The 19,167-nt window shown below is 39.9% G+C and overlaps 1 protein-coding gene across 1 annotated transcript in view; it reads left to right on the top strand.

Moving 5' to 3' along the window:
- Nucleotides 1-18,781, top strand: part of GAD2 (glutamate decarboxylase 2) — a 41,525-nt gene extending 22,744 nt beyond the window's left edge. Inside the window, exons 8-16 of the mRNA XM_050311246.1 lie at nt 286-365; nt 3,405-3,459; nt 4,900-5,016; nt 6,133-6,197; nt 9,968-10,046; nt 11,763-11,912; nt 13,671-13,778; nt 15,397-15,486; nt 16,130-18,781. Of these exons, the coding sequence (XP_050167203.1) occupies nt 286-365; nt 3,405-3,459; nt 4,900-5,016; nt 6,133-6,197; nt 9,968-10,046; nt 11,763-11,912; nt 13,671-13,778; nt 15,397-15,486; nt 16,130-16,303 (918 nt within the window). The 3' untranslated portion in view covers nt 16,304-18,781. The remainder of the gene's footprint in view (nt 1-285; nt 366-3,404; nt 3,460-4,899; nt 5,017-6,132; nt 6,198-9,967; nt 10,047-11,762; nt 11,913-13,670; nt 13,779-15,396; nt 15,487-16,129) is intronic.
- The last annotated feature ends 386 nt before the right edge of the window (nt 18,782-19,167 follow it).

Consider the following 19,167-nt stretch of genomic DNA (forward strand, 5'->3'; position numbering starts at 1 on the left):
GAAGTTGTAGTTATGCGTCAAGGACAGAATTTGAGTCCATCATCAGCCACAACTGTGTATTTAATGTTCCAGTAGTAAATCCAGATTAGAGTAATTGCTGTTTCTCAGTTGGCAGTAGTGACCTGACACAAAGCCTCAAATTAAAGTGTTCAGTTTCCAGAAAGGCTACGAATGGAATTATTGCCTGTGTGGGACTTCTTGCTGAAGGGCTTGCAAGAGGGTTGTGGTTTATATTAAATTAGATAAATAATAATAAAAATAATAAATAATAAATGTATTTTTCAGAGTCACTTTTCTGTGAAGAAAGGAGCTGCAGCCTTGGGTATTGGTACAGATAGTGTGATTTTGATTAGATGTGATGAAAGGTAAGTGAAGATGTCAAATACAGCTCTTGTCAGTACATAGAAGATCATCAGGTGCTCAGCTTAGAGAGAGCATGTGGGATGTGCTCAGCAGTTCGTATAATTTGCCATAACTCTGTCATCTTCAGCAGCCTCACACTAATTTATCCCACTTGAGGAACTGGCTCTGTCAGTAGCTTCTTCATGAGTCAGTTTTTGGAGTTCATCAAAAATGTTGAAAGGTCCCTTTCTCAGGAGTTTCTGATACTTCTCTTTATTTCATCCTGAACTGAAGCAATATCAAGCTAACATCCTTCTTTATGTGTTGTGCTAAGATACTGGGAGGAAGCTTGTTTTGGTCAAAACAGAGCATTTAGAAAGTCTCGCATTTGGATCCATTAAAATGAGCAGAAGTGGGCCTTTTTTATGACTGTATTATTTAGGAGGATTTGCTAAAGAAGTTCTATTGTTTCATGCCCCCACCATTTTTCATTGCTGGACTACATTTCACTCAGTGCCCTTGATGGGGACACTCTTGCAATGAGATGTGAAGAGAAGGATCTTGGCAGCATTGTTGGCAGCATGAGCCAAGGAGGATGATGGCCCCTGGAAAGGAGTAGCACAGCAGGAAACTAATCTACAGGTGTCACATAGGCTCCAAAAAAACAGTGGTAGATCCCAATTAAAATGTTTCAATTCTCTATGAAAACCCACTTTACAAAATCAGCATCTTCTGATGAAGATTTTCAATTTTAAGGAAAAAAGTTTCTATGGGACAAAATTAATAGACAGTCCTTATTGATTCTACTGACAGTCTTTTCAATAGAAAATGCTATTTGAGTCTGTCATTGTTAGAAGGTACTGAATTGCTTCTGTCTCTAGCATAAGGTTTTGCTGCTATCAAAATTCTCTGCTCCCACATTAAAAAACAAGCACCAGCTAAGCAATTTACAGTGCTAATCACAGTGCCTGCATATTGACTTGTGGACTTATTATCCCTATTAACAAAAGACCGAGCACACCTTGAAGAGGATTTAATGACAATGTCAGAACAACCAACACACATCAAAATAAACCTACAGTTATTTCTATTCACTAAAGACAAACGTGAATCAATGAAGTCGTGTCTTCCTTTTCTTCTTCATGCAAATTCAGCATGAAGATTTTCTGTGAGAACCACAATGCTTACTGTGCCCACGCTGAAGTAAACAGCAGGATTACTGCTGTCTCACCAAATCCCAGCAGACACCACAGAGACAGAGCAGATTGTTTGCACAGGATGTGGGCTGGTGTGGTTGAGATGACCCTCTGTGAAGATGTGTACCTGTGGACGGGTGAAGGAGCACCATGAGATCTTTTTGATGTTTCCGGCATGAACAAGCATACTTCCTGGTGGCTCTTTCCCATCCTGACCCACACCTGCCAAGTTTGCCTAGTGTGCTGGTAAAGCTTGACGTTGCTTGGGCATTGCACTCTCTTGTCCATGAATTCCTGCGTGTACTCAGTGAGACCAGGGGCTGGACAATCACTTGTCTTGGTAAAAAAATTTTGGGCAATGAAAGCATCTGCCAAGTTCTGTGTGTGTTTCTATTCACAAGCTTACTAAATTAGAAACTATTAAAGACCAACAACATCTGAATTATATTTTGAGGAGGAACTAATTAATTTTTTTTTATTCCGCTAAATAATGGATCCCAGAAACAGTTTTTGAGCACCAGACAGCTGCTTTTCTCTGAACATGTACACATGTCTGGGGGAAACTCACAATGAGTTGAATACTCTTTAGACCTTTCTTTGAATTTCTGCAAGAAAAATTTGGGCTAATTTTTAGATTTATAGAGGTTTTTATTTTCAGTTATTCCTTCAGTGTTTTAGTGCTTTGAATATGCAGGAGAGATTTTGCAAAAACTCAGCAGTACAAACCTATTTCTACTGAAATAAATATCATCTTATTGTAGGCTATCTAAGGCTAAAAACTTAGAAAACCAACAACATCTTATCAAAATAACTTAATAATTAAAAAAAATTACATGCATCAAAATATAATGAAAACAGTTCAGGGGTTTTGTGCAAAATCAAACCAAAAGTAATGGGTTTATTAGTTTCCTGGTAACTCCCATTTTGATTTTTAGTAAAGGTGGTTCCTTTTTTCATAGCAACAAAAATCAGGGCTTAATGAAAGAAAAAATCTGAAAAAGTCTTTAAAAATTGAGATTAATCTAAATGTCCAACACTCGAAGCCAGTAAAGACTTTATTTCTGTAATGTGGAAAGCTATCGTGTTTGTATTGCTGTTATTCATACTCTCTCTTCTTTGATAGTCTTGCTTGTGTCTAAAGCAAAGAATACCTTAACCTCAATATTCAGTAGCAGCACTGGTTTGTCTTATACCTGATTCATTTGAAGGATTTCCTAAATTAGCCTTCAAGCCTTATACCACTGAGTCTGAATCTGAGGTAGATGGATCATACTAGAGGTGTTACAAATACAGTCAATGCAAAGAGCCTGACAGTGCATTTAATGAGTCTAGACTGGTAGCTTCTCTCACACCCTGCTTCAGGCAAATGCAAACATGTAACACATTAAACCATGGATTAGTCACCCTGGAACAAGTTCACCCCTGGGATGGAAACACAGAGACAACTGTATACAGCTGAGTTGCACTGCTCATGGCCATGAAGCTCAGCTGGCATTTTCTGTGCCTGCTGAGAGGGCACTGTGGGATTTGGCACCTGGCAACTTCTTGGGATGCTGATCATCTCCTTGGGAGCCTGGAGCTTAATCCCAGGACTGTGACATCGGACAGGACCAGGAGGCTGCATGGGGCAGCATCAGTCTTTAATGGGGGTGGCCATGAGATAACTCCTCTCAGTTACCATCACCATATTTATGCAAATAAATTGACTAAACAGTTAGGATAAAAACTAAGACTAGTGGACTGCTGCATAACCCTTTGGCAAAAAAGTCAATTTGCTCCTACTTTGGGTTTCCTGTTAAGTGAAAAAGTAACAGCAAAAAACTGATTTCAAGATCGAATTACTGATACAACTCTCTCTTGCTCCAGAGGGAAAATGATCCCATCAGACCTTGAAAGAAGAATTGTTGAAGCCAAACAAAAAGTAAGTTTACCCTTTTTTCTTCTTCAAAGAAGAAAAAAAGCCAAGAATGGTACAGCTAGTTGTTTTCGCTTTCCTTTGTAAAACAACACAGGCTTGCCCGCTAAGTTTTTTTTTATTTCTCAGAAATGTAGCTTGCCAATTAATGAGGCAAGAGTTGCTGAGAAAATAGCTTTAGAGCTACTTCATAATGTCCATTTGGCTTTCTTTTTACATGTTGTTCTGCATAACATCCTCCTTTTTCATAATACCAGCCTGTGATGTAGTTTCTCAGCTGAATATTGTCAAAAACAGAGTAATCATTTTTGGGGAATTTATTATATTGTAATGCATTGAAAATATTCCTCATAGACTCACCAAATGAATTGAAAATAAACTAGAGTCCACACATCTCTAAATATGTACTACTTTTGTATATGTTTGTTAACAGAAGCTAGAATTAAAACATCAGATTAAAGTATGCAATGAACTCAGCCCAATGCTTTCAACATTTATGTAAATACTCATTAGACACACAGCAGTCAAAGCTCATTAATAACATAGGTCTTCATTAAAAGCTCACTTTTTCCAAGAAGGGCAATACAGTAGATAAAAAATAAGGAAAAATGACAGTAGAGGTCCAGTCAAACCTACGGACTGTTGTAGAAAGAAGGTTGGACCTTTCGGATGGCTTAAACCTCAGTTCTGCCAAAAAAAAGTAACCACTCTGGACTTCTGAGTACTCCTTATGAAATCAACAGAGCTTCAGATGAAATTAAAATGAAACACTGGTATAAATTTCGGCAGACCCCAGACCTCATAGTGCAAAAGTGATGGATGGTGAGTGCTCTGTTGTGAGGCACAGCACGTAGCAGAGGGAATCCAAGCGATGGTCCCTGGCCTCTGTGAAGGCTGCTGTCTTTTCCTTCCTCATGCTGTCTCCCTGCTCTGCATGAGGGATGGGGCTGGAGGTGAGCCCCACAACTCCCCTGTCCACTGCCCCAGGGGACACCCCCATGCACAGTGTTCCCACTGACAAAACTGGGACACCATACATCCAGGCACTTGCTGGGATAGTTCCAGTGCAATCCAGGGCACAGTCCACCAAAAATGCTTCTCTCACTGTGGTGGCTGGGTGAGGTTTGTTCTATGTGACACCCTGCAGCACAGACTTTTTTGTTTCAGGCAGGTGGTGTGGACCAGGTTGTTCTGTTGAGCCCTTATCTGTCTCATGCATCCTAATAAATGGAGGATGCTGGTTTGGAAGTTTGCTGCCACCTTAAGGTAGAAACTAAAATATCACTGACATCTCAGCTTGGAGAAAATCAGTCCTAACGTAGCAGGGATGTCCTCCAGGAGACTCTTGTGGGTTCACTGTGAGGGCAGTACAAGGGGAGCTGGGGCTGTTGCAAGCTGAGGGGGCTGCTGCACTCTGACCATGCAAACCTCTCTGCTTCCTTGCAGGGATTTGTTCCTTTTCTGGTGAGTGCAACAGCTGGGACAACAGTGTATGGGGCATTTGATCCTCTCATAGCTATTGCAGACATCTGCAAGAAGTACAAAATCTGGATGCATGTGGATGTAAGTACCATCTTTCATGGAGGGCTGGATTACAAGGCATATTAGTATTAATTTACTAATTTTGGACAGTGTTGTCTTTTACAAATCCAATTGTGTTTGGGTCTTGTACTTAACATCCAAGCACTGACTTCCCACTCTTCTAAACAACTCAGGTCAGAGGGATGTTTTAGGAGCTGTGACTGTAGTTGTACTTCCAGCAACTGGGACATTTAAAGATGACCTAATTCAAGTGCTTTTAGCTTTCAGCTTTATCTCTAAATGCCATTAGTAAAGAAATACATAAGAACCATACTGAGCACTGGCTCAGCTTCTGCAGCAGCTGCAAAATAAATACATAAGGAAAAGTCTATGTTGGTCTGGAATAAAGTACTTCAAATTGCTGATCAGGTTAATGCAAGTGCTAGGGAAATTTATCAGATTGGCTACTTAGCCTTATCCAGGCTCTTGCCCTGAAATCTTTCTGAAGGATCATCTTTCAGCCCTAGAATGGCTTCTGTGTCATTTTTGCAAATCTTTTCTCCAAAGAGGCTTGGTAATTTACTTTGCATAGGGCTGAATATCTTGCTTTTGGATTACTGTGTCAGCCAAAATCAGTCCAATTCAAAGCAAGAATTTGTATTTACCTTAAATACTTCTCAGTTGCATGAAACGCCTGCTTGTCCCAAATTTCTGTGAGGAAAGCAAATGAGTATAGGGCAAGCAGTATGGTGTCCAAAATATGATGAAAACTCCCCAGAGCAGCTGAGATCTCAGCCTGGTTTCTTTAGCACCACTTAGTTGCTAAAAGGCAGCTTACCCAGGAGTAGCTCTGCAAGTCGTTAATTACAGCATGGGGCAACTCGATGTGCCGTGTCAGAGGAGGTCAGAGGAGGGGCGAGTGAGGGGTTAGCAGATGATAAGGGTGGACGCCTGGTTTATGGCCTATTAACTGCTGCTTCCATGCTACTGGAAAAAAATTGCTAGCACAGCTAATGCCTCAGGCCCCATCTGCCTGGTCATTTTGGAATGTGCCACATCAGCAAGAAAAAAGAAAGGGTCTCAAACTGATGTGAACACACAGATGTCATCATGGAGAAAAGCAGAGTTCTCATTAAGATAATGTGTCTTGCCTTCCAGGGAGCGTGGGGCGGTGGGCTCCTGATGTCGAGAAAACACAAATGGAAGTTAAATGGCATTGAAAGGTATGATTTATTAGTATTAATAAAAGTCATTTATTAAATGCATTTTAACGCACTTTTGATTACCGTAGTGATGCCTGTGAATGAAATTAAAGATCAGTATTATCTCCAAGATATGGTAGGAAGAAATCATGCAAACTGTCCTTCCAGTTGAAGCAGCATTGCTAAGTGTCTTGCCTTTGTTCAGTGCTACAGTAGCATGGCACTTTGTTTTGTAGTACATCCAACAGACATTTTATATTTGTTTTTCTGTTCTTCTACCATGCATTTACAGATCCAGAGTTATTTCTGCAGCTTTCTCTGATTCAGTGTCCAGCATGATTTAGCAATTGTATTTTTCTAAGAAATTAATATTGGAAGTCTTGTGCACGGAAATCTTAGGTATAAAAGGTGGATGCTTCTGCAGTTTGAGCAGGTGTCCTACTCTGTCACTTCTGGAGAGAATAGCCCTCTCCAGGCTGTGTTAATGATGTCTTCTCAGTATATCTGGGCCTGGATATATACCCATAGTCATAGTCATGAGCTTATAAACATTGCAGATACATACAGATGAACGTAAGTGATTCTAGTCCAGGCTGAAAGGACTGAACTTAAAAACAGCTGCTTACTCAGAACCTTTTAGGTAAACTGTGGAAATCCTTTCTGTAGGATGTTAAGATTTACCTGCATTCAAGGAAAGACAAATAAGAAGCATTTGGGGGATTTCCATGAGCCACAACTGAGTGGGAGCTCAGAGAGTATTTAGAGAAAGTTCATATATGTTTGCCCCATTTTATATTCTTCCCAGTCACCTATTTAGTCCACTTTCTAGAGACAGTATACTGGGCTAGATGGAGTCACTCTTAATCAGTGTATTTCCTAAAGCTCATGGTATTTGAGAGCAAATCATTACTCCCTTCTACCTTCTTTATCGATAAATCACATTGCTGTTCCTTGTCAATTAAAATTACAAACAACTTCCTCACCCTGTTCCTGGAGATTAGGAGGATGCATTGATGATTCAGTTCCTTTCTCATACATCTCATATGCAAAATTTGGAAAGCGACCAATGGTTCTATGAATCTGATTTAGTTAAGACTGCCTGCAACACTGCAAAATTACATATCATGCATTAGAAAGACATATATCCAAATATCCAGCAAGTTAGAAAAATCCATCTAGTTGCCTATGAGGGCAGAGTATGAAACAAAGGGTTTGCCTCCCAACTTGCTGTTTAAATTATGCTGGAATGAGAAGTTCAGGTTAAATCTATTTTGGAGAATTTTCCAAACAATATGCTTTAGATCCAGAACTGCACTGGATTTTATTTAGTCCTTTGATAAGCACCATCTCCATATGTTTGGCAGTAAATTAAGGAAACTTGTTTTTTCCAGTGCTGTTTCTCTGCTTGATGGACGCAGTGGCTCATTTCAGTTTGTCCAGATCTGAGATGTGGGAACATTTTGAGCAGATTGAACTTTTATGGACACTCCTGTTTCATGGTAGATAACTGAGTTGTTACAGGTCTGAATAGAAGAGAACAGAAGCTTGTACTCATGTTTGATAGGGAAGAAAGGTACAAGGAGGGAGCACTAACTGGAGCACACTGTGCTCTGAGTATTCACATCCTTCTGGTATCAGGCAGTCCAGCAGAAATGCCCATCACAGGCAGGAGGAGTTGCAGGACTATCCTTACTGTGCCCTCCACTCCCCATAGGGCAGATTTCAAGCTGCTTGAAGGCACCCTGGAGGAGGCATGTGCCCCAGTCTCTGGAGCAGATAGGTGTGGCCACCGCAGGAGTCTCAGCCTGATGTCCCTCTTCCGAAGGCTCGGGAGGTGACAGCTACATGAGAGAAGTATGTTTGCAGTGAATGAGTGCTCCCATATAGGCTCTGGGCATCCTTTCTAGGGCTGTGGCTGGTCAGTGAATGCACTTCAGTCTGTATTTAATGATGGCTGAGGACCAAATTCTGCCAGCTGTGAATCTCTCTTGTCATCAATTTGAAATCTCCAAAGGAAATTTTGGGTTTTCTATCTTTGGCCCACAGCAAAAAGAAACCCAAAGGTACTTGGTGCTCAGTTATTTGGGCAAACATGACATGCTTTGAAAAACATCTGCAGATTCATGTAGCTTTTTTTACTTCACTATTTGTCTCAGTCGGCAATTTCTTCAAGCACATGCTGATGGCCAAAGCCCAGAATAACTGATAACAAATGAAAAATGGTGGATTTTTACTTTACATAATTAATTTTTTTCTGCATGCATTTGGTATGTAATTGGGTAAATAAATGACCTTATGGTAAATTAAATGTTTTAGACAGATAATTTACATCTGGCTATTGTCAGTAAATAATCCTTCTCCTTGAGAAAACCCATACCAATATTATTACCTAGAGATCTCTTAAAGAATTTCTGCTTGATTTTGCATAGGCACAAATAAAAATTAAAAAGTATCATATCAAAGGAAATACATAGACCTGAATGCATGTTCAGAATCATTAGCTTTGATGTTGTAATCAGATGACTGACTGAGCTGATTAAAAGCTGCCAAATACTCAAAAAGCCAAGCCAAGTGGCCAGATGTTGCCTGTGGAAGACTTTTCCCTACAGATTTTGCATCAGGCACTTGCACAGTCCCATTTAAATAGCAAAGAAGAAAGCACAGAAGTACTGCCTGATGTCCATGTGAGTTTTGAGGTTGCTTGCTTTGAAGGAGTGGAAGCAATTTGGCAGGACATGCATAAACCTGTCTCCAAGTCCTACAAAGGACAACACTGCCAGATTCTAACATACCTCTGTTCACATTAATGTTGCCTGCAAATGTGTCCAGGTCCTTTAAGTTTTCACATGCCTCAGTTGACTGATTTATGCCAATTTATACCATGAAAATGCAAATCACTGCACTTGATGAAATACTGTGCACTGTGGATCCTTGATAGCCTGCCAAATAGGATGCAGATATATACATTTATCAGCTAATCATAATATGCAATAATAGTCATAAATAACCAGTCAAGCATAACACAAAATTAAAGTAATAAACAACTGGACAATCCTCCATTCAGCCCTCACCACAGTCTCAAATGCCTCTTCTCTAGGCTGTATTGTATCAGCACCCTGTTTATTCACAAAGTTTAGGCTGACAGCAATTTTTCCAGCAAATGTGTCCTAAAGGGAGATGGGATCAGACACTTCTGCGGCAAGATGGATCAGTCCTGTGCTTATTACTGTGGTCATGTGAATTGCCATAGCCAAGCTAAAATTGAGGAGCTATGAAAATTTACCATCATCAGAGGAAAAATTACTTTGGGCCAGGTTTTCCAAGTTACTCAGTTACTTAGTGATACCCAGAAGTATTTAAAGGAGTTTTTAAAAAATGCCTTTATGAGCTCCTTACTAAAATCTTGCTGAAACTGGAATCAGAGGGAGGGAATCTGCTAGTTTGCCAGCTTCCTATCTGCATCTTTAATCAGCTGTGCGATTTTAGAAAGTTCATCAGTCAAGTGGGTGTTTTTAGGAAGTTTGCCCTATGTTTATAATGTGTAGATGACTCCCCAGAAAGTTTAATACTGATTAAGTTTAATGGATAGAGCAATTATCCTGTGGTAAGTTGCCAGGATTGTCATCCAAAAACCAGCTAGCGTAGATTAGTCCCCTGTGTAGGCATTGCTTTCCTAATATCAACCCTAATTTTTTTCAGCTTTGTTTACTCAGAAAAAGAAAAAGGTGTGGGTTGCTATATGTTCTGATTATTTCTAAATGCCTCTGGTTTCATGTGGTTTGCTGTCCTAGGGCTAACTCAGTGACCTGGAATCCTCACAAGATGATGGGCGTCCCGCTGCAGTGTTCAGCCCTACTAGTAAGAGAAGAGGTATGTCACAATGTATGTGCTTCTCTGCTCCTTTCTGGCGTTTTGCTTCTGAAAATCCTGGATACTGTCTTCATAAATGTGTCACAGCTAATATTTGCTAATGTGACAAGGATTATAGAAGAAACTGAGAAATAGACCTCTAGTTTCATGCTCAGGCTGTGACTGCAAAAAGAATTAAAGCAGCTGTCTAGCAGAAATAATAGAGCCAGTCAATGCCAATATCTTTACAGAGTTTTTTGACTTTCCATTTCAGATGTCCACAGTTAAGTTGTGGGTGCAGAGCTGTGTAACCCCATAAGTTTCTGTGTAGCATAAGGTGTAACTCTAGGCAAACTCTCACTCTCTTGGAATGAATGACATGGTATACATGCAGCGCAACATTTGGTCCAGAATTGAGGCATCTTTAAACTTTCTAGACTGTTGTGATATTCCTACCCATCTCTGATCTATATATGCATTTTGGGGCGCATGGAAGTAAAAATGGTGCGATAAGTTCAGTTGTATTAAAAAGTAGACGTTTCATTTAGCACTAGAATTTGAATTACCCTTCAAGCCTGTAATTTTCATATAACCATCAGTTACTGGGACAGCTGCTATACAACCACCACTTAATAGACCAGCTATCAAAAAGCTGGTTGCTGTTTTGCTAGCAGCTGTACAACAGATTGTAATACAAAGTGATTGCACTTAGGAAGAGAGAAACTGGCTTTTATTTGGCCTCTGGGTCACTTCCCTGAGACAAATCCTGCCTGGCTGAAGTCAGTACCATCCTTGACCTCTAGTGAGAACAGATGGCTCAGATTAGGAGAAAGTCAGGTTTTTTTCTCCCCTCTCATTTTGCTGTCTCAGTTTTGAGTTACACATAAAGATTAGACTAGATGATAAACAGCCAAGTTTTGATTCTTCTTGGACTGGAAATTGCTGTTTTAGGCAACAGCCCTAAGGTATACTATAAACTTGGTTGAGGTCTTTACTGGAGCCAGAATGTGGCTCTCTGCATTTTATTTTAAAACCTAAAAAGGAAACCTCATGCTTTCTTGAGCCAGGTTTCCTCACCTTGTTGGCTTCTGTCCCTCCCACAAAGCTGCCTCTCAGAATGGGATGTTGCAACCCAGAAATAGCTCTAGCTGGCTTTTTAAAGGCCATATGCTTTTATGTCTGTTCAAAGCTTTCTGTACCACTTAAGCATCCAATCTGCAGCTGAGGGCTTTGCAGAAAAGAACAATTCCTACAAAGAAAAAAAAAACCAGTAAAAATCAGAATTTTATAGACCAAACAATTGAAAAGTGCTGTGATACTATTTGATCACCAAATTGTCTCAGTCTAACTCGACCAGAAAAGATGTCTTCCAAGGAAAGGAGGAAAAAGGAGCCAGAACAAAGAATAGAAAGCAAGATCCAAAAATGAACTTAAGCATAATGATGCTAAGAAACACAATGTCCAGCTTTTTTTAAAAAAATGCCTTGGGTCTAGGAATGTATTACACATTGCTGGGTCAGGTACCAAGGTGTCTCAGGCACTGAAAGGGATGTGAAAAACTTAGTCCATTGAGCAACTAAGCCTAGTTTTGTCCTTTTTTTTCCTTGATCTTCCTTTTGCACTTGGACACATATTCCACTGAATTTGGGCATTTGTAATGTCTCGCACAAGGTAGCCCTCAAAGCAGTAGCCATACATGTGCCGACATCACTTTGCGTGTGTCTTTGTTTCTATAAGGGATTGATGCAGAGCTGCAATCAGATGCATGCTTCCTACCTCTTTCAACAAGACAAGCACTACGACCTGTCTTACGACACGGGAGACAAGGCTTTGCAGTGTGGACGGCATGTTGATGTCTTCAAGCTATGGCTGATGTGGAGGGCAAAGGTAGGACTGCCTGCTATAGATTTGTTTGCCTTAAAGTAATGCACACCAGACACAGTTGGCTTTTTTTTTTATTGTAATCATCACTGTAGAAGGTATCTGACCTGAATTTCACATATATAACATGAAAGAAAGAACACGATTTTATACTTTTAACAATTGAGTTTCAAAGCAACACAAATGATTTTGAAACTTGAACTCTATGGCTTTGCATAGCATTTGCTATATGTAACTGTAGGAGTCTAATGGCATAAATCATATACCTAGGAGTATTGTTACAAAGATTTCTGGAAATAAAAGGATGTTTAAATGACATTCAGAAATTAAACATGGCAAATCAAGACTGGAAAACCTGGTTTCATTGCATGCAGTAGATATGAAGCCATCTTTTGAAGGAGTAGAGGAAAACACATCAAAAGATCTTCATTGGGAAATCTGTAAAACACCAGCTCTAATGATTAATTTATCCATATTTGTAGAATATTGTTAAATGAGTTCTTGGGTGTATTTATCCAATCTGTTATGTCAGGTTGCCTCAGGTTTGTTCAGAGGAGGTGACATCACTGTTTTAATTTCCAGAAAGCCTCATGTACTTCATTAAAACTCTGAGGAGGTGTGGGAGTCTGTAAGGGAGGATGCACGTTTCTGTGGTTGCAATAGCTGTTATGCTAACTGGGGACTGCAGAGTGGTAGGAGATTTTAGCCACATGTCTCTCTTTTACGCTGAGCCTTTCTCCCAGGGCTGTGCTAGCTCTATCCTGTTTTGAAATCTCTATTCACAGACGGATAATGACATGGGCTTTTAAGTCAGTTCTGCACTGCCAGAACAGATTTAGCAGGGACATGCATCCTTTGCTCAGAAACATTTCTTCTGAATCCCATTTTTTCAGTATGCCTTGTACTGCTTTTTCTCTTCTCACACCCTGCTTTGTAATATTAACATTACAAAATAGGATGTGTGTTTCTTAAAGAGTTTATCTATTCCAGCTGTTTATTCCCCTTCCTTCCTCTTGAAGCTGAATCCTTTGTTTGAGGCATCACAGTTGGTGATTGCAGGAGCAATTATGATGTCACAGAGAGGATTATGACTTCTGCCAGAGAAGAAAAAGCAGGTTTTTTTGCAGATCTTAAAAACACAGCTTCCGGGTTTATATGGTATCTGTTAGAAAAGAAGAGAAAAAAACAGTAAAGAGGCAGTGCAGTATCTAAACAAAGTGTGCATTTTCACAGGCTTCAGACCGGGCTCTAAAAGTGTATCTGCCAATTCTGTGCTTAACAAAAAAAGAAAAAAAAAATTATTGGAAAATCCCCATGTATATCACCCCTGGAAGATTAAAATTCCTTATTCTGAAAATAGTGGGAGACTCCCCTTGTCTGGAACTCAGTACCTTCTAACAACCCTCCTCTGTGCCAGTCCAAGCTGTCCAAAACCTTCCTCAGCCTCTGCAAAATCTACAAAGGGCACCCTTTGTCAGAGATGTTATTCAGGTTCTCAGCATAATGTTCTTGGGAACCAACAAGTACCCAATGCTTATTTTGCAGAAGTGGCTACAGGAGAGTCAGTGGCAACAGCTAGAGACAAGCGGGCTCTGCTTCACAAAGTGCCCTCCATCACATAGAATCAGATCCCTAATTGGTCTCACAAACGCTTCCGAGAGGGGACTTGTGCTGATGTGTTGGTAATTGTTGTGTGGTCCTTCCGTTATTTTGATTCACGGAACAGATATTTACGTAACTTCTTTTCTTCATCCCTCTCTAAAGGGAACCACAGGATTTGAAGCACAAATTGATAAGTGCTTGGAACTTGCAGAATACCTATACAATAAAATAAAGAACAGAGAAGGGTATGAAATGGTGTTTGATGGAAAGGTATGTATTGCAACTTCTTTTTCTCAGTTGGTCAACACTGTTTGCCTTGGTTACCTATTGGGATGCTACCAACAGGTCAAATCAAACAGCATGAGACAGAAAGCAGGGACCCTTGTAACAAAACCTGTTGTTGTGCTGATATCTCTCTTCCTCATGGGATCCAGGGACAAGGAAGTTGAGGCAGCTGTGCATGAGGGTTCCGTTTGCTCAGTTTAACCCTGCTGAAACTAAACACTGGTATCTCAGCCTAACACAGCACACACACAATTAGAACCAGCTGCTGTGTAAAAGAAACAAGTTGCAGTTTCCTAATAGCAGGGTCTTTTAGGAGTGGGGGTTACAGTGCCCCACACAGCTCCAAAAGTACAGTTGTGCAAAGCGGTTTTATCAGCATCCTCAGGTGGGCAGTCGCAGGGGACCTGGGATAACATGGGGTGATCTGCACTGTGATCCCTGCTGTGATGTGGTGCAGCACAGCAGGGCAGGGGCTAGTGTTACTTGGGAGTCCAGCTGGCTCATGGGGCAGAGATTGCACCTGTGTAGAGTGCAAATATCTCTAGGTATGTTATTTCTGTGGAGGAGTCCAGCTGAGATTGGGCACCTGGATGCCAGGTGTTCAGCTGGATTACAGTGCCCAGGGCAAGGCAGTGCAGCCTGGGTTGGGTGGCTATACCTTTGAGTGGCACCAGACTATCTGGTGTTTGACCATTGCTTTGTGGGCAACCCTCTCCAGCTGTGATGGCAGGGGACAGGCCTGGTAGACACCCCTGTCACAAAGTTCAGTGGTGTTTTGCTTGTAAAAGAGAACAAGGTTAAACATCACGATGTTTCTTCAGAGATTACAAGCTCATACCTGCACGCCACTATGGAATTGATTTTTCCCACCTCACACATCATCACTGAATTTGGTCCACTGGGTCTGATGATGAGTAAAGGAACTGACAGAAGTAAGAGATGTTGTAACTCACACATTTAGCATCCAGCAAAAATGGACACAGCAAAGCAGGAAACTGTTGGGAGATTGCAGAAATGCACAAAATGTCAACTACTTCTTTATACCTTTTGCCTTAGTGCTCCCATAGTCATTAAACAAGATAAGACCCTGTGGTGCATGCATATTAATATAGCAGCTAGCTGAATCAAACAGAGAAGTAATAAATTTCATTAAATGTAAGAAAAACTGTCTTATGCACCACCTGTGGCTCCTGTTTACAGAATCAGATTCTATATTATTTTGTCATCTAATAAAAGTAAATGACACAGCCCTCACCTCTAAATTATCTGTAATAGACTCTTGCCTTAGCTACACAAGCCTTCCAGTCCCTGGAGGGGACAGGATCTGCAAAATCTAGATGCTTCTCAGAAAGGCATAAATATATTTGCCCAGCTGGATGATGTGTTTCTGCGTCAGATGTGATCTGACACCCTGAGAATAAATTGCTTAAAATTATCTTTTCTGCATTAATAATCATGATGACTCTCAGTGGACCACAATAATGAAAACCATTGACTGCTGTCACAATATGATGTATGAGAGGGAGGGAAGGCATGAACTTAATTGCAATTGAGATACTATGAGCATTTCTTACATTGTAAACCATTATTATTCTGTGTTTAGCCTCAGCACACAAATGTCTGCTTCTGGTACTTACCTCCCAGCTTGCGTGGCATGGAAGAGGGCGAAGAAAGAGCGAACCGCCTGATGAAGGTAAGCATTGTCCTCCGGGATATCGCGCAGGGAATGCTGAAACCCTTTCAGGCAGGCAGTCCCCAAAATGATCTCCCAGGGCACGGTCACCTCATGATGTTCTGGCAGATATAATGTCCATGGTTGTTTTACTGCAGGTTAGTTTGGCACCAGCTTGCTCTGGTCCCCAGGTTTGTGTTCCTTAGGTTTGCCTGATCTCTAGAGCATGTGTTTATTAGCTGAAGTTACTGTGAACTGCAGTCACTAAACCCAGCAAGTGCAGGGGAAGTTCAGTAATACTACAGCACTTTGGCACATGAAAAGAGGATGGTAAATGATTGTAACCATGTTTTGAACACTATAAAAACCAGCAATATTGAGAAAGTAGCAGAGGGAAGTTTCCCCAGTGATTTTATGAGCAGGACAAAGAAACAGGATAAACCCAATGTCTTTTCAATGAGACATTTGTTCCTTAGTGGGAGTCAATGTTTTTATCGATATTGAATGTGATTTCATTTCAACTGCTTCTTGTAGCTCTTCATATTTTGTAAGAAAAGAAAGTGTACTCTGCTTTAGTAATAATGAGGATGAGGATGATAATGAAAATTATAATAAATACAATAATAATCATCATCATCACCCCCTGTTCTTTGTTACTCTGCAGGTGGCACCAGTGATAAAAGCCAGGATGATGGAGTACGGCACAACCATGGTGAGTTATCAGCCCCTGGGAGACAAAGCAAACTTCTTCCGGATGGTCATCTCAAACCCTGCGGCAACTCACCAAGACATTGATTTCCTGATTGATGAAATAGAACGCCTGGGACAAGATTTATAATAACTGGGTGTGAAAGTCTGTTCCTGGACCTCTAAGTAGACAATTAAGTTGTCACAAACTGTGCGAATGTATTTGTAGTTTGTTCCAAAGTAAATCTATTTCTATATTGTGGCGTTGGAGTAGAGTACAGTTTAAAATCAAGAAACATGGCTCCTTTAAAGTCCTTTCCTGAGTTTTAGAATGCCTCCTTAATAATTAGCACAAAAAGCTGCATGGAAACAAATAAGGAAGAACGGAAGATACTTAAAATTTTATCCCCAGTTTTAACACAGTGATTACTTTAAATTAAAAAGCAATTAGACTGAATGATGCCAAAGTTGCCCAAAATTATGACAAAATCAAATTGGGAGAAGCGGGCGGCGGGAGTGGTGAGATGCAGAATATACATACTGTATGTTTGAAAGTGAAAGGATTTTGCCTTTTTCATAGTATTAGAACAGAATTTCTAATTTACCTATAGCAACATTTCAAATGTATTTAAATAGGTATAGTTTTACAAAAGGAAATATATATATATATATAAAAAATCCTATTTTGTAAACTATATATTTTTATTTTATATGGGTTATAAAACTGCAAGGACAGAAGCTGAAAATTAACTAGGATTTTTTTTTCTTTTAATGGAGGTGCCTCAAATATTTATTACTGCTTATTTTAAAATATAAGCCCACATAATACATTTTTTCTCCATGTCATATGGGTTGTACATCTCCAGGATTGATTACTGAAAAACCTCAAGAGTACTGCAGCTCTTACAACCACTTAATAAGATCAATTACAGTACAACAATAGGATGCTATTATTCCTAATTATGTTTCCCACTTGGCCTAAGCAGACGCACAATCAGTATACAGTGCTAACCGAGACTGAAATAAGGTTGTATTTGGATGGTTTCTGTGTTCTATGTTTAAAAAGCCTATTAAAAAAAAAAATCACATGTCTGAGTAAATGCTTATCTCAAAACTATTTCTGCTATGAGCGGTCCGAAAACTACATGGAAAATTCTAATTTTCTGAAATTCTTACTAAAAAAATAGCATACAACCTCACAGCTACATTAGGGAGGTAAAGACTTCCTACAGATTTACAGTCTGTAAGACAAGGCCTAAATTAAATATGCCTGTAATCTGAGTGTCAGGGATGAGATCTAAGTAACAAACTGTTTTGTCAAAGGATTTTCACAGTGCTGAACACCATCCTTGTCTACAATGGCTTTTGAAGTTGCAGAAAAAATTTGAGATAAGGCTGCATCTGCCAAAAAGCAACCACACAGATCCTCACAACCTTTTTAGAAGCACAACTCTCGCAGAATTCATTTGCTGCATTATTCCCTAACATTAGAGGTGTCTCTGGCATGGAAACTGAAATTTATCCTTTTTCCCTCCAATGTCTGGAAATGTTGGTAAGAGTTCTGGAAGCTTAGGCCTGTCGACTTATAACCCTACTAAAATTTTGGTTTTAACTTTGACTAAATGGCCAACTTGTGTTTGTAAAGCAATATTGTTTTGCTGTCTCTAAAATACTTGAAACAAAAAAAGAAGTGCAATGTGGTTTTAATTTCATCAGTAGATAAATGGAGTATTGATTCAATGTAATATCATGAGGACATAAAGAGGAAATAAATTGTGTCTGTAATTGTGTTGCCTTTATTATATTGATAGTACTGTTTTGTCACCTCAGATTGAGGCTGTGCACTTTAGATTTAACTGTACAATGTTGCAAATCAACATGTGTTGCTGTATAAGCTTGTACAATATATTATTGATATGTTATTATTTGTGTGGTAGTAGTATTGACTCTTGGTGTTGTAAGAACTGCATTCACACCCGTCCCTCTACTATATCTTTGCTTGGTGTTAACCTCTCCTTGTCAGCTTTTGGGCAGGCCTCTCACCTCACTTTAGTGGACTTCCATTGCTGGCTGAAATGCATAATGTTGCAAGTCAAGCTTTAGAGGAGATACCAATTCTATCAGGAAGGCCTTCAATGTGACCTTTGCTAAACGTGTCAAAATCAGCAGACCAATCACTGAAATGCTGAGTAGAGCAGCAAATTATATTCTTTTTTCTTGCTGGGAAAAAGGCAAGCAAAGAACTTGTGAAGTAAAGATAGGACAGGGACAATGATGAAGGTGATCAGTAGCCTGGTTACATCTTGCATGTGCAATTCCGTTTTAAAGTGCTAAGTGCAAACAATGTATTTATTACATGTATGTGCCAATCCAAGATCTACATTTGGTGTTCCAGGAGAACCAGCTTTTTTTTTTTTTCACACATTACTGTACTTATTGCAGCCAGGAAGGAGCGGCATAGCAATCTGTTCTTGTGTTTGACCAAAGTATCATATCTGTGGTGTTGATCTAAATCCAAATAAAGGTGTAAAATGTGACTCTGGGTCTTTTCGTCTGATGGACACTCTGAGAGTTTATCACTTGTGCTATTTCAGAGCAAGGCCCCAATAAAGAGAATGTTTAATTGGAACTTTCTATGTCTCCTGCTGGATTTTTTCATTACGAGATGTGTTCTTTTAACTACTGTAACATAAAAATACCAGTTCTATCACCAGACCCTTTCTGAGGCAATACTCCAGACCCTTTTTTAAGGCAATACTCAGCATCACCATACAAGGGTAAATCTGTCATCTGGTATTCCTTAAGATAACAAGATAGATTTAGTTGCTTTTTTCTCCTCAGACTGGGTCAATTTTTTTATGTTTTGTTTTGTCTTTTTATTCCACAAGTACTCATCCCCAATTAACCGTAGACTCAAATCAGCCTTCAGCACAGCAGGGAAAGCAGTAAGAGCACTTGCCAGGACAGCCCAGACTATACAATGGCAACAATTTAAAAGGGCCATGAAGTGAAAAA

This window comes from Myiozetetes cayanensis, unplaced genomic scaffold (genome assembly GCF_022539395.1).
Source record: "Myiozetetes cayanensis isolate MyiCay16 unplaced genomic scaffold, myiCay2020 scf1, whole genome shotgun sequence".
NCBI lineage: Eukaryota > Metazoa > Chordata > Aves > Passeriformes > Tyrannidae > Myiozetetes > Myiozetetes cayanensis.